This window comes from Acipenser ruthenus, chromosome 17 (genome assembly GCF_902713425.1).
Source record: "Acipenser ruthenus chromosome 17, fAciRut3.2 maternal haplotype, whole genome shotgun sequence".
Lineage (NCBI taxonomy): Eukaryota > Metazoa > Chordata > Actinopteri > Acipenseriformes > Acipenseridae > Acipenser > Acipenser ruthenus.
In genome coordinates, this window is record NC_081205.1 from 32,942,037 (window position 1) to 32,956,607 (window position 14,571).

The 14,571-nt window shown below is 43.9% G+C and overlaps 1 protein-coding gene across 3 annotated transcripts in view; it reads right to left on the reverse strand.

Annotated features, from left to right (window-relative positions):
* Window positions 1-354: 354 nt before the first annotated feature.
* Window positions 355-14,571, reverse strand: part of LOC117423334 (ephrin type-B receptor 3-like) — a 43,214-nt gene continuing 28,997 nt past the window's right edge. The window contains exons 5-16 of one of the 3 annotated variants that reach the window (XM_034038932.3): window positions 14,171-14,506; window positions 12,532-12,656; window positions 12,247-12,409; window positions 11,660-11,768; window positions 10,767-10,819; window positions 10,483-10,605; window positions 9,683-9,930; window positions 6,298-6,513; window positions 6,040-6,189; window positions 5,455-5,648; window positions 3,635-3,790; window positions 355-2,424 (exon numbers count right to left, since the gene is read on the reverse strand). In XM_034038932.3, the coding sequence (XP_033894823.1) occupies window positions 2,316-2,424; window positions 3,635-3,790; window positions 5,455-5,648; window positions 6,040-6,189; window positions 6,298-6,513; window positions 9,683-9,930; window positions 10,483-10,605; window positions 10,767-10,819; window positions 11,660-11,768; window positions 12,247-12,409; window positions 12,532-12,656; window positions 14,171-14,506 (1,982 nt within the window). In that variant the 3' untranslated portion in view covers window positions 355-2,315. Of the gene's footprint in view, window positions 2,425-3,634; window positions 3,791-5,454; window positions 5,649-6,039; window positions 6,190-6,297; window positions 6,514-9,682; window positions 9,973-10,482; window positions 10,606-10,766; window positions 10,820-11,659; window positions 11,769-12,246; window positions 12,410-12,531; window positions 12,657-14,170; window positions 14,507-14,571 lie in introns of all 3 variants that reach the window. The other 2 variants (XM_034038931.3, XM_034038933.3) reach the window with 2 other exon arrangements.

The following is a 14,571-nucleotide window of genomic DNA, read 5'->3' on the forward strand; positions in this document are numbered from 1 at the left end:
GATAGAATTTTTTTTACTTTGCATATTTGCTGCCTATTTCAGCTCCCCGTTCCCCCCTCCCTCCGATGGACTCACCCCAATGGGGTATATGGACAGACACAGAACCCCTCACAACTGTACAGACTGTGCACCACTGACTGAATCTCAGCAACATGGTCAAAAAAAATAATTGGTGTTATGTATATATCATTTATATATATATATATATATATATATATATATATATATATATATATATATATATATATATATATATATGCGTGTGTGGTGTGGGGTGTCCATATATACTTTATACACACGCATGCGCACACATGCACACAAAAGTTGTTGCAAAGCTAAAGCAAAGTGCAGCTCTTAAATAATATCATCTTTATCATTATTATCATCATCATCACCTCATCATCATCATCATCATCATCATCATCATCATCATTATCATCATCATCATCATCATCATCAACATCATCATCATTATCATCATCATCATCATCATTATCATCATCATCTCATCATCATCTCATCATCATCACCTCATCATCATCATCGTCATCATCATCATCAACAGCAACAACAACAGTAACAATATTCCCATCAGAACTCTACACACTTGACCCCTCAGCTGAGCAGCCCTGGATTTGTTGCTATTGTTTGCTTTTGCACCAAGAATGGAACTAAATGATCGTATAGTATTGTGAAATCTTTTGGCAGTCGTTTGAGGATCTGAATTACTGTCCTGGGTTCTTGTAGGGCTTAGGTGTGGGAGGGGGGGCTCCCAAGCGGGAATCCTGTAAACGGGATATCTTTTTTAGTATTTCAAAGGTGAAAAGCTAGGGGCTGTACAAGCAGCTTCCAGCTTCTCCCTGTCAGGCTGGGCCTCATTGCACTCATAGTTTAAAGCACCTGCTGTTTACCTCATGCGAACAAAGTGTCCCATACTGAACAGTATATACAAAAACATATTTCAAATGCACTCATCAATCTTAATGTTCTGAAATCCCAAATGATCTGAGAACCCAACACTGTGTGATCGGGACCCCAAGCGCTCAATGAGCTGCTGGATTGGTTACACAAGCTCCAGTGAAGGTTAGTACACAACAGGCCACGCTTGCTTTGCTTTACACTTACACAAGTACATCATCCGTGGCTTATATCGAATTTTCTTCTTCTGCGGCACCTCACCATCCCACCCCATGCCCCAAAACAACACATTAACCCCCTCCCCCTTTTCATTTTAGTCCGTTCACATGTGCTACAAATATCCATTCTTGCTTTTTTCTGAAAGCCCTTTTGTTGTTGTTGCTGTGACTTATGTTTGTTTGTTGCATTTATGTAGGTAATTAAAAAAAAACAGTCTGTTTACAAAAAAATCATTTTGTATTATTATTTATTTAAGATGTTTTTTCTGGGGTTTTTTTGTATTTTAAATCCACAGCTCAAATGGTCTTTTGTCCTTCAGTGGAAAAAAAAAGGAAATCCATGGACATCCATTGAAAATGAAGTCCCCTGCTTCCTTCTTGTCCAAAATGACAGTTGTGTCCATTTTTTCAACCTAAATATTTTTGTATTTGCACTTGGATTTTGGATTAAGGAGACACTTTGAAGCACTTTTCAACATGCACACAGATTTGTCATTTCTGTTTGTTTTTTACTCTCTGCTGATGGCTGGAGAGGGGATTGTGTGCGTGAAAGGATCTAAACACTCCCAAACTCTAACCCTAACCCTAACCCAAACTCATAGTACAACCCAGGAGAGGTGCACCAATCCTTTTTCAAAAACACTGAACCCAAGCTTGGCCTTCTTCTTCTTCTTCTTCTTTCCATAATATTCCTATCTGGAGTTGTTCCGCCATTCCATAAGAATTCCATAAAAGTTCTACAAGAGATTCTGTCCATCCACTCATTGAAGTTCAAACACAAAATCCAACAAACATCTAAGGGTTCTGGTGTTTCCATACATCATCTTCAATATGAAGACTTTAAAACCAAAATGCAACAAAAACATTAAAAGATGTAAGATCAATAAACCCTTGCTAGCTTTTCAAAGTCCAAAGTTTCCTCCTGAACCGAGTCTTTCTTTCTTTCTCTGGGAGTTTATCATTTTTCAGCATTCGCTGTCCAGCAAACACACAAATGCACGCACAAGCTTGTCCCTTGCCAGACACATGAATTGAAAATACAGTAACATAGTAACAGAGGAAAAGTGTCTGAGGCACTGCAAGCCAGGGTTCGATTGATAGAGTGTTTCAGGCAGCTGGGGTTTGATTTGTCCTATCTCTCTTTCTCCAAGAAAGTTCCGTGTTGGGGATGCTCTTCTCTCAAACCTGGACGGGCAGTGTTTGGTTCATCTGCAAGCGCATGTCCTGAATGCTGCTGAGGATTTTCTTCTGATGCCCTGCTAGCGTCACCCCTATCCGCAACAAATCTCTGCAAAACAAGTAACGACTAAGTAAATAAATGCTGCGAGCATATAAACATTAGCTCCAATCCTTTCTGTACAAGCAATAGCCATAAAAAGTAATCATTCTGCAGCTTTGAAGAGAGGAGTGACAGTGTGAACTTGGTACAGTGTTTGTACAGGTATCACTGCAGTGCTGTACCAGATATTGAGAGGTATTGAAAATTAGCCATTCCAGACAGAAGAGTGCACGCCAAGAACCCATGGTTATGAGGGGGTCTGTCCAGGCTAGTTTTAATATCATAGAGACAAAGAAAGAATCTGGTTCAAGCTACTAGGCACTGAAAGTCAAACATAAGCGATATTCATGCATTGTTTGCTTCTAAAAAAAAAGCCATTAAACTGGCTGTGGTTTTTGCACGACTACTAATCAGAAGCCAGTTTCCCTGTTAATTCCTTATCACTGTTATTTTATACAAATTAATTACATTTTTTTTCCTATCGCTGGGTTTCCTAATAATAGCTGCAATGGAGGATAACATTATAATAAATGAAAACCATCAGGTGAATTACAACGCATTTAGGACAAAAATCATTATTTTGCACACCTGTCACTGAGCCAAATTAAAATGAATTACTGTCCCCCTACTCATTTCCAGCACCCGCCTTTCTTGTGCTAACCAGTTAGATTTTTTTTTTAATTATTATTGTCATCATCATTAATTCATTTAATCAAAACAGTGCAATGAATCTTTTCTTTTTTTCCAGCTGTTAATGGAAGGGGAGGTAACTGCTTTTAATCAGGGCTGTCTTGGCTACCTTGATTATTTTTCAAATTGATTTTCCTAACCTAGCTTGAGTGAAATAGCCCATCTGGTTGCCAGCGGGGTCGTGCTTTCCTGTATTTTTACAGCTTTGGACGGATGATTAATTTAGCACAAGCAGCACCAGCAGACGAGTGTTGTTAAACCATCTTTCGCTCAGACTGAAATTAAGCAAATGCCCTCTAATTGCAATTTCAAATCACTTAAATGGCATGCTTCATGATCACTTAAAATCGAATGGTATCTGCAAGCCTGACCTCGCCATTACCCCTGTATAACTGCAGTTTAACATCACCATAACGGCTTGGCAAAGCGAGAGTTAAACTGCTGACGCTGTCTAGTTAGGCTAGACCAGCAGTAATTACACATCCTGTAACTTCTGTACTAAGTGCTGTGTGCTGTGAGTGGCACTCACTCTGCTGTCATCTGGGCGACCAGGTCGAAGGAGGCAAAGCCGGCGTTCAGGAAGTTCTCTTTGTAGCGACTCATCTTGATTGCATCCAGCCAGTCCCCCACAGTGGTGAATGTGGTGTAGTCGGGTACACAGCGGTCAAGCAGGGGCTGGGACACCCTGCAGGGACAGAGAGAGACAGCAGGGGGACAGGTTAGCAACGTCTATAGTCCCGAAACACATCCCAAACTGCCCTGCAGGGGGGCCAGAGCCTCCCATCCCGCTGCAGAACCTCAAACTCCACGACCTTTCACCCCCTGTCAGGCGCGAGAATCATAAGACCGTTGTCACACAGCAGTCTGAGCCACTGAAGCAGGTTTTGCTACAATTAGCACCCGAACGCTCAGGTGTAGATGACAAGGTGAGAGAGGGTCCTAACTACAGCTTTGCAACAGGACTCCTCTCAATTGCAATTCCATATCCTCAACCTCCCTTCCAACAGAAAAGCCAAAATCAACAACCTTCAGCACCGCTTCCAAATCAAACAAACAGCTCCTCGCAATTCTGTCATTTCAATAAGCCTTCGCTCCCATGGATTTTATCTTGTGGCTGTATTGAGCCCTATAGAGACAGAGAATTTCAGTTTCCTATGCTGTCAGTCCCTCACCTTTCACATGCACATAAAGATCTGCATATTACCTAACTTTCCTTAATCATCTTAAAAAGTTAATAACAGAATATAGAAGACCTACTGAATAAAAGTGCCACCAGCTGTGCCTGTGAAGCTGAGATAGAAAGAGCGAGTATTTAATAAGCCCCGGACTGACAAACTCTCTACTGACTTCATTAATGAAAACTGGAGCTACTTAATGGATCATTGTTGCCTTTTCCCTGAAGTTTAATTTAGAGCAGGCAGTTATGTAACCAATACAGCTCTTTGTCTCCCAAACGCTCAGCAGCATGTCTTCAGATCTGATACCGATCTTACTTCAATGAAAAGGTTACCAGTCTTATCATTTTGTGTCTGACACTCACCAGATGACTCTCAAATTCACTATACACACGCACGCACACGCACACTCCCACGCGCATGCACACACACACACACACACGCGCGCGCAAGCGTATGCGCACACACACACACACGCCCACACACACACACGCACACACACATGTGCACACACACACACATACACACACCAACACACACACACACACGCACATGCACGCTCACACACACACACACACACACACACACACATTGACTCACATGGGTATCTATATAGGATTATTTTTCAGATAATAATATTAATATGAGAACCTTAAGTGTGTCAGAACAATTCATGTATCACTTTTACATTACTTATCAGTGTAGAAGATTTAAACAAGGCTATGCAGTAGAAAACCTCAGGAAACAAACAATCCAAATATGTTCTTTGAAAGAACTAATACAGGGGAATCAATGGACCAGATGGCCTTCTGAAGCCCATGGCTAAAGGTCTGGACCTGCTTTTTAAAAAGGCTGCTCCAGTAATGAAGATCCAATTATCACATCCCTGCAGAGGGAGGCCATTCCTCCAGGTCGTTCACAATCTCATTAGAAAGCTAATTAAAGATGTTCCCCTTTTGCTCCCTTGTTCTAGCTAATTACAGACATTAAATCTTTTCAATAATGGCATCAGCATAAACTTCTCTCTCTCTCTCTCTCTCTCTCTCTCTCTCTCTCTCTCTCTCTCTCTCTCTCTCTCTCTTTCTATTACTGTCCACTTCTCTAAAAACCCAATCCCTGTTACCCAATGCAACATCCAGCCGTGGGTTTAACGCAGCATGTGCAAGATGCTCACCCTGAGTGGACACTGGAGATGACCTTTAGGCTGGCGGCGTTGCGGATCAGCTTGTCCAGCGTGTTGACGATCTGGGCGAATTTGGGCCGCAGATTCCGGTCCTTCACCCAGCAGTCCAACATGAGTTGGTGCAGAGCCGTGGGACAGTCCATTGGCGGGGGGAGCCGGTAATCCTGCTCCACTGCATTGATCACCTAGAGAGAAGGGGACAGGTGGGGAGGGGGGCAGAGAGTTAGTATGATCCACATACTCTACTAGTGCAGAGCTATGATTGGCTAGCACATATTCAAAACATGAAACACTGCTAAATAAATTAGTAGTAAAAAAAATAATAATCATTTTGTTGCTATCGTTTAATAAAGCACTGTTTTATTTTATTATTTTATGTCTATTTTATTAATCCTAACAGTGGCAGATGTAAATACTGCTGTTGTCAGATATTACCCTTCTTAACATCACTAAATACAACAGCAATACAGCGGGACACTCCATTAAGTTCTGCCACTGTTTTTCTTGTTAAAAGAGGGCTCTATGGTAGTTTATATGGCACTCTGCTGGTTTGGACTGGTGATCTCAAACACTTACGTCCTGGTTGGACATGTCCCAGTAGGGTCTCTCTCCGTATGACATCACTTCCCACATGACAATCCCGTAGCTCCACACGTCGCTGGCCGAGGTGAACTTCCTGTACGCAATCGCTTCGGGCGCCGTCCACCGGATCGGGATCTTACCTCCCTGTGGGAAGAAACAATCCACATGCCTTACACCTCCTCTCAAACTGAGCCCTTTAAAAGCCTGAAGCGGTGTATTTGGGGCTTTGGTATTTGGCGTCTATTCTCTTACCAGTGAGCTGGTGTAGGTCGGGTCCGTGGGATCGTCCTCCAGGAAGCGGGACAGCCCGAAGTCGGACACCTTGCACACCAGGTTGCTGTTGACCAGGATGTTACGAGCCGCAAGGTCCCGGTGCACATAGTTCGCATCTGAGAGGTACTTCATTCCAGCCGCGATGCCGCGCAGCATGCCGACCAGCTGTATTACCGTGAACTGACCATCATTCAACTGCAAACGGAACAGTGAGAAAAAACGTTACAATCTTCATCATTATTAACAATAGCAATATAAGCAGATCACTGCACATTGACCCCCGTTTAGCCAAGGATCATTATCAAGATTGAAAAAACATCAAGATCCATGTGAACCGAAATAATCCATTGCTGAACTGAGAACAAAAAAGAAACACTCTGACGGCAATCGTGTTTCTTTCTCATACAGACCATCTGGTGCTGTACGTGTATATGTAACAAGTGTTCACTATGCAAATTTGCGCTGCAGTAGCACGGAAAGTTCTTGCTTTCACTGTACGTTTCTCGAATATCATAAATAAATAAATGCATGCATTATTTGGGAATATTTCTCATTAGAAAGAGGCCCCGCTCATCAATGTCTGATCTCGCACATCTAAAATAATCCTGCCTGAAATCCTGGCACTCTGCAGGAACTAAAGCAGCAGCACTGGGCCCTGAAGGTCGGAGCAGTGATGTCTGCAGCTCACGTCTTGTCAAGGCAGCAGCAGCAAAGAAGAAAAGGGTTTAGTCTCTGCTTTGAAATTCATGAGGCGTCTGAACTGAGCTGCTGAGATTGAGGGGGGAAGGAGAGGAGAGGCATGAACAGAGTGTGATAGAGGGGGAGAACGGGGAGACAGAAGAGGAAGCAGATTCTTCACTTCTCTGATCATTGTGGCGGGACAGAGCATGCATGCAATCACTTGAGGTGTTCTCTAGGAATAAGAAAAAAGGTAACACCGAAACTACATTATACAATAAAGCATCTAATTGTACACAGGCAGACTGGTGATAGAAGAACTCACTGCTCTGTCGAACCCGAGTCTACAGACAGCTGAAAAAATGCACTGTAGGGCACAAAGCCTTCATTCCGGAGAGTCTGAGAGTCTGATTTAAAATGCTGGCTGCTGCTTCAGACTAACTAAGCATTGCAAATGTTTTCGATTCACTCTGATCCCCCTAAACCTTTTGATAAATGAATGAAAATGTTCATAAAAATTAATTTTGCATGCGATCTGCTTTTTCTTTTTTTTCTGGCTCTCGGGTGTTTAATTTTGCTGCAGGCAGTGATTCGTGTCTCTCTGCGAATGTCTCTCAGAGGGGGGATGTACTATTGTCGAGACCCCTGCAGCAATGTGGTTCAGGCATGGTTTATATATATATATAAAAAGAGAAGGATTATTAATAGAATTGGATGCATTGTGCAGCTAACCCCGCAGCTAGGGCAGGTTTGATAAACCTGGGATCAGAGACTGCAAAGCAGTATTAGAGAGATCCAAAAATCCTGTCGGTTCGAATGAAATATGTATTGCTGTCTGTTGCACCACGAGAATGTAGATTTTTCTAGCACTCTTCAGAAAGGGACAGGGTTGAGAATTCCTGGCACAGAGGTTTTTAATAGACTAATCTTTTTTTATTATAATAATTATTTATCATTTAAATCAAAGAAAGTTCACCAAACTATTACTGTGGGCAGGCATTTGTCTCTTCTTTTTTCTAATCACTTAAATTATATATATATAGTAGGGATCACAAAACCCAATAAAATTAGATTGTATAGAAATTTCAAGCATGCTGCACAATTAATATACCATAAAACCTGTCCAATCCAGCCCCTTTACAAACCAGCATTGGGTCCCAATCAAATCCTTATTGTATAATGTGATCCCCTGTATAATCCAGAACCTGTCTATAAAAATAATGTGATATCTTGTAACAATTGTAAGTCACCCTGGATAAGGGCATCTGCTAAGAAATAAAATAATAATAATAATAATAATAATAATAATAATAATAATAATAATAATAATAATAATAATAATAATAATAATTCTGGAATAATTCTGGACTTGGAAGTCTTGTCTGCCTAAAAACAATGTGAATCTGACTGTGCAGTCTGGCACAGTCTAAATTTAAAATCAAGTATGTTGTGTAAATAACAACCTGACCCACTGATATGGTACATCTACACCAACATCCTTGTTTACATAATGGAGGAAATAAAAGGAATGCAAACCTTGAATTAAAGGTTATACCATTTATAGATTTTGCAATACCTCTGTAATTTAGCATACTGTATGCATCGGGCACAATTTTCCGGTCCCAAGCGAAGCCAGGCTTAGACAGGCTTCACTGTGCAGCAATAAAAAAAGTAAATGGAAAGCCAGTGTGCACAGTTAAGTACAGATAAGACCAGGAATCCAAGTGCACTCGCTAGACAGGTAATTATTAACACCTGTTCAAACGTACCTAAGCATTTACATAGAGCAGCCTACGATTGTGAGAAGCAGACGGCTAGTTAGGTATGAAGAACTCGCTGTTGCTCTTACAACTTCAGAATGTAATCTAGTACTTTTACAGCATCCAGCTATACTACAGGATTGGAGCACAAACCTGCGATACAGAACAGCAACCTTCAGCTTCAACAATGTCAGGAATCTGTTTACTGAAAATAACATTCCTGGAGAGTCCTGCTTCTCCAGGTAAAGTTAATTGAATCTGTCTCCTTGTCTCACAGCCCATCCCAGAGCTGCACCTCTAAGGAGCTTGTCCAGCCCTGCTGCCCTCCTGATGGCTTTGAGGATGTTAGTTTAACTGCTGGCAGAGCTGTCACCCCTCAGCAGTCCTCTCTGCTGTAATTAATTACGCTCGCATGCCAGCAGGAATGCAGACGCCTTCGATATTTTTTTTGCTCCTCTAAGTGACAGCAGCAATGGATACAGTGTCCAGCCGGTGATCAGAGAATACGAAACAGCTCTCAGAATGATAAAAGACAGCTTCAAACAAGCAAGCTGCCAGCTCTGTCTTTGCCTTTCTCTTTGTGTGTTTATTTATTTATGTATGTATGTATGTATTTATTTATTCCTTCATTCAAGGGAGGCTGTCAATAGCACAGTCTTTGCTCTTTCAGACAGCAGACAGTGAGCATGCACAGTAAGTGAATCTTTAGTAGAGTACAGGTGGAAATGGTACTGCTGTTAAGAAGAAGAGCCAATTTTATGTTATGAGAAATTGCCGCTGTAAGTTCCTGTAGGGCGGAGGTGTAGGGTTAACCACGTGAGTCAAACCGGAGGAACGACAACTGTCAATTTCAAGCTATCATACCAAAGAAAATGAAGGAATTCGTAAGGGCTTATCAAGAGTGACCACGGAAGGGAATGACCTACCCTAAGGAAAGAGTCAAGTGCCCCGTTCTCCATGAACTCTGTGACGATCATGACTGGCCGGCTCTTGGTGACCACTCCCTCCAGATGGATGATGTTGGGGTGGTCAAACTGGCCCATGATGCTGGCCTCGCTCAGGAAGTCCCTCCTCTGCCGCTCCGTGTAGCCCACCTTCAGAGTCTTGATGGCCACGATGATCTCCCGACGGCCCGGCAGCTTGAGACGCCCGCGGCACACCTCCCCGAACTCACCTGCGGAGCGGGAGGCAGCAGCGTGAGACACACAGGAGAACACTGAGGGGAATCACAGCAAATGAACAGGTTTACAGCACTGCTCACTGCCGCGATTCACACACACACACACACCTATAGGTCTGGAGGAAGGGGGCAGTGTGAGACACAGGAGAACACTGAGGGGAATCACAGCAAATGAACAGGTTTACAGCACTGCTCACTGCCGCGATATCCACACACACACACCTACTGGGCTGGAGGGAGGGGGCAGTGTGCAGTCTGGGGTACAGTGTTGGGTAAGGGCTGGGACTGAACTGCAGGGAGTCTGTGTTGTGTTACAGAGACAGTTTGATCTAGTGCTAAGAGCTGAGGGACTGAGGGGGCGTTGCCTAGTGGTTAGAGCTGAGGGACTTGGAGGGAATGTGACATAGTGATTAGAGCTGAGGGACATGGAGGGATTGTTACCTTAAATAGTGGTTAGAGCTGAGGGACTGGGATGCAGTGTGGCCTAGTGGGTAGAACTGAGGGACTGAGCTACATTCTAAAACAAAGATAGGAGCGCCTAGTTACCTGCTCCAATAACTTCCTCGATTTTCACGCAGGAAATGTCGATTTCTTTGGCAAATTCTCGGATCGCTTCGTTGGGGTCCTCGTAGGTGAAGGGATCGATATAGACCTTCATTCCAGGGGTGACTACAGCAATTAAAATAAATACATTGATAATTAAAATTAGGAACATTATTATTAGTAGTATTAGTAGTAGTAGTAGTAATTGTAGTAGTAGTATCAAACCAATGAAAAGTATATTTTAAATACATTTGTTACAATGTAGGTGAGTTATAAAGAGAACTTACTATACTGCTGTAGCTTCTCTGTGTATTCGGACTCTGAACCATTCCTCTGTTTCCTAGTTAATAAGACAGGAGGGACATTAGTCAATCACAAGTCAATGAAATCATGACATAGCGCTTTACAGTTCGACGTGGGATCACAGCTTTAATGGGGATTTTTATTTATTATATTAAACTGACCAGGATATTATTTGAGCGTTTTGTTTTTGGAACTGTACTTGGAGATCTCAGCTGAGTCACACTGTATGACCTGACTTGCTGAGTCTAAAAACTGGGGGCAGGCATGATGTAACTTCCTGGGGAGATTCTATTCTGCAGTAAAGCTCTTGAAACTCTTTAAAGAGTGTCTGTGTTGCAACTCCAGCCCCCTGTCTGCCGGCTTTATGACTCCAGTAAAATGTCACCGTCTTTACCGCCACTTCAAACACACCAATAAAAGAGCTAATGGATTCTGGAATTAGACAAACCTTTTAAATGTGTCAGAGTCGTTTACATTCTGCTCAGTACGTGGGCGAGCAGCAGTCATGAACTGACCTGGCCGAGGTCAAGGAGTTTCTCTGTTTATAGGTCTCAAAACAGATAAAACTGCACAGCACTATATCACAGACTCCCCTTTATCGAGGGAGTGCATTATGATTCCTATCTCTCCAAGACAACCATTCCCTGTGCACTTAAAAAACACCTGCTCGTTTCAACAGATACGCCCGTAAAGGGTATCGTGAACTGCAAGCTTGATTTATTAGCAAAGCATTCCTTGAAGCAGTCCATAAAAGTTTGGTGAACAGAGCCCTGAATATGCTTGAAAACAACCCATGCAAATGGAGATCTGCAGCGGCGTGCCTGGCGCAGTGTCACAGAGCTGATCTGAGAGGAGTGTGGCTGTGGCACACGCTCACCTGAGGCACACGATAGCGATGACCACCACAGCAATGATGAAGACCAGCCCGGCCGTCGCTGAGCCCACGATCAGGGGCAGCTGCTCTTGAATATTCTTCTCCGGGTCGCCTGTGAAGGTGCCGGGAAAGCCATCAGCGTTTATTAACATCCATAACATTCACACGCAAAGACTCTAACGTGAAGCTATAAGAACTGCCAAATCGATAACCTATCCACTAGGACAGCCCTTATACAAGTTATACACTTCCCATAGTAAACGCATAACAAAGTGTAATAAAGCACAGCGAAAGCATCATAAAGCATAGGTAAGCATTGTAAAGCCTGAATAAACATGGTAAAAAGTATTGGTAAACACACAGTATAACCATGGGAAAGCTGCAAAAATTACTGTGGAGGAAGCAACAAAGGAATCAACAGTGATTGACTTCTGGGAACCTCTCTTGCTATATTAAAACTAAATGAATCAATATGTGAATGCATCCTCATCGGTGTTGGTTAGCATTACCCTACAAGGTTGTCTGAATCAGTGTGGTGTGTTTGTCTGTGTGCCCTGCTAGCTCTGGTGTGCGTGACAGGGAGAACCTACTCTGCAGGTTGGTGCTGAAGTCAGAGGAGCTACTGTATCTGCCATATCCAGCCACCGTACGGGCTCGGACCTGGACCACGTAGGGAGTGCCAGGCTTGAGCCCCTCAATCCGGGTTGCACTGCGCTGGCTGGTCACCGTGTGGGCAATCGCTTCACCGTGACCCTGAGAGAGGGAGAGACAGAGAGAGAGAGGGAGAGACAGAGAGATGTTATTTAATGCTGCCAGGGATTGGCTGAAAATATCAGTACACCATCTTTGCTCACCTTCACACTAGCTTTGCTCACCTTCTCGTGGTACTTTATCTCGTAGTCCAAGATGATCCCATTGGCTCTTTCTGGGGGAAGCCAGGACAGGCTCATGGTGCTCGCTGTGGCCCCCATCAGGTGAACAGTGGGAACTGCAGAGGGAGCTGCAAGAGGAAACAAGGCAGAATTTAATAAAGCAGGAGCAGCTACTGCACTGTAAATGTTATTACACGACGTTATTCCCGTGTTATGATTCATCAACCTATAATTTCCTATTGAACTGGGAACTCATTTAAAAATCTCTTTTCTTATCTCCACAGGACACGTTGTATCAAATAAAGGAAATGCACAGCATGCTGGTGGAGGTATTAATAAACACAGAGAGCGTGCATGCCTCGTATTAAACAGAAACCAAAACAAGCCAGATTCAGATCAGAAGTTTGTCTCACTTACACCTCGCTTACACCATGATGTCAGCCTCACCCTCTAATTCGAACCCCCATGGGGGACAGTAGCTGCTAATTCCACCCATTACAGGCAAGCTAATAAACTAATCACATGCACTGGAGCTGCGGAGCCCGAGGCCAGGATTTCTACCACCGAAGCTTACCCACCGACATCACCTCAAACTGCCCTCTCTCCAGCTATCCATCTCTTTCTTTCTTCCCTGTAAGCCCCCTTGTTTCTCTCACTCACTCTCTGTCACTCTCTCTTTTTTCTCCGTCACTCATACTTTTTTGTATCTTTGTTCTTCTCTCTTCTCTCTTCTCTCTCCCTCACTTCACTGCAGCATCTCAGTCATTTCTGCTGCTTTCATCTTTTACTTGTCATTCCTCCCCTCCCCCTCTTCTCTTGCTCTATCCTTCCTCCTTCCCCTCTTCCTTAATTCTAACAAGACATCCAAAAAAAAAGAAACTCTGCCTGATCGCAGTGTGTCAGGTCACCCACAAGACAAAGCCCTCTGGACAGATACCCTGTATCTCCAGTCCCAGGATTAAGGGGCCTCCTGCTGTTAGTTACTGTGTAACCATGGCTGCTCGCTGCTTATACCACTTATTTTTTTTTGCTTTAAGGTGAATGCATATTCAGGGTTCTCTCTCAGACATCACTGGGAAACCCTGTTAATCTGTTGTGTGAAGATGACTAGACCTCACAGTACAGGGTTCTCTGCCCCCCCCCCCCCACCCCCCTCCCCCCCCGAACCCCAATTCATCCATCCGTGGACGATCCTTGCTTTTAATTCCATGACCGCTTCCGAACAATCGGTATCAGAGGGCCCACAATCCCCCCGTCAAATAACACAGGATTCCCCGTCCTTTGTACTCAAATTGGGATTGACAGAGGGGGAGAGAGGGGGACCGGGGGATAACCCCTTTACTGACAGAGCTGCTGTTAAGCAAGGAAGAGACCAGTGCTGACAAATCTATAGAAGAACAATTAAAACACAAAAACTGTGGGTGAAAAGTGAGACAAGTTTTACAGAAGATGGATGGACGTCCCAAGGCGGTTACCCTTTGTTATACGAAACAAATCAACACCAGTATTTAAAACCTTTCTGTATAACCTATGGACACTAGATGGGGCACCATCATGCTTTGATGCGATGTACCCATTTAAACTGATACAAGGCTAGCAAGACAACTTCCCAGACCTTCAGGCTATATCGGTCTTCACTCACCGGCCTGGTTGGTGGTAATGTTGACGGCTGAGAACTGCGGTGTGTAGGGGCTCTTGCTGGACACTCCATTAACGGCCTGGATCTCGAAGCTGTACTGCGTGTGTGCCTGGAGATTGGTGACGTAGACCCGCTTCTCCGTGAGGCCGAGGTGCCGTGGCGAGATCGCCACGTTGTCGTCACACCGCGTGCACAGGCCCTGCTCCACGCTGCACTTCTTGCAGATCACATTGTACAGGAGGTCGTCACGGCCACCAGAGTCCCGTGGCTCACTCCACTCCAGAACCAGGGAGGTCTCGTTCACATTGGAGATGACATTGCGAGGGGAGGAGGGCACAGCTACACAGCGGGAGAACAGAGTGGGGTTAGCAAGAAGAGGAAGAAGATTCTCAAATGGTCACTAC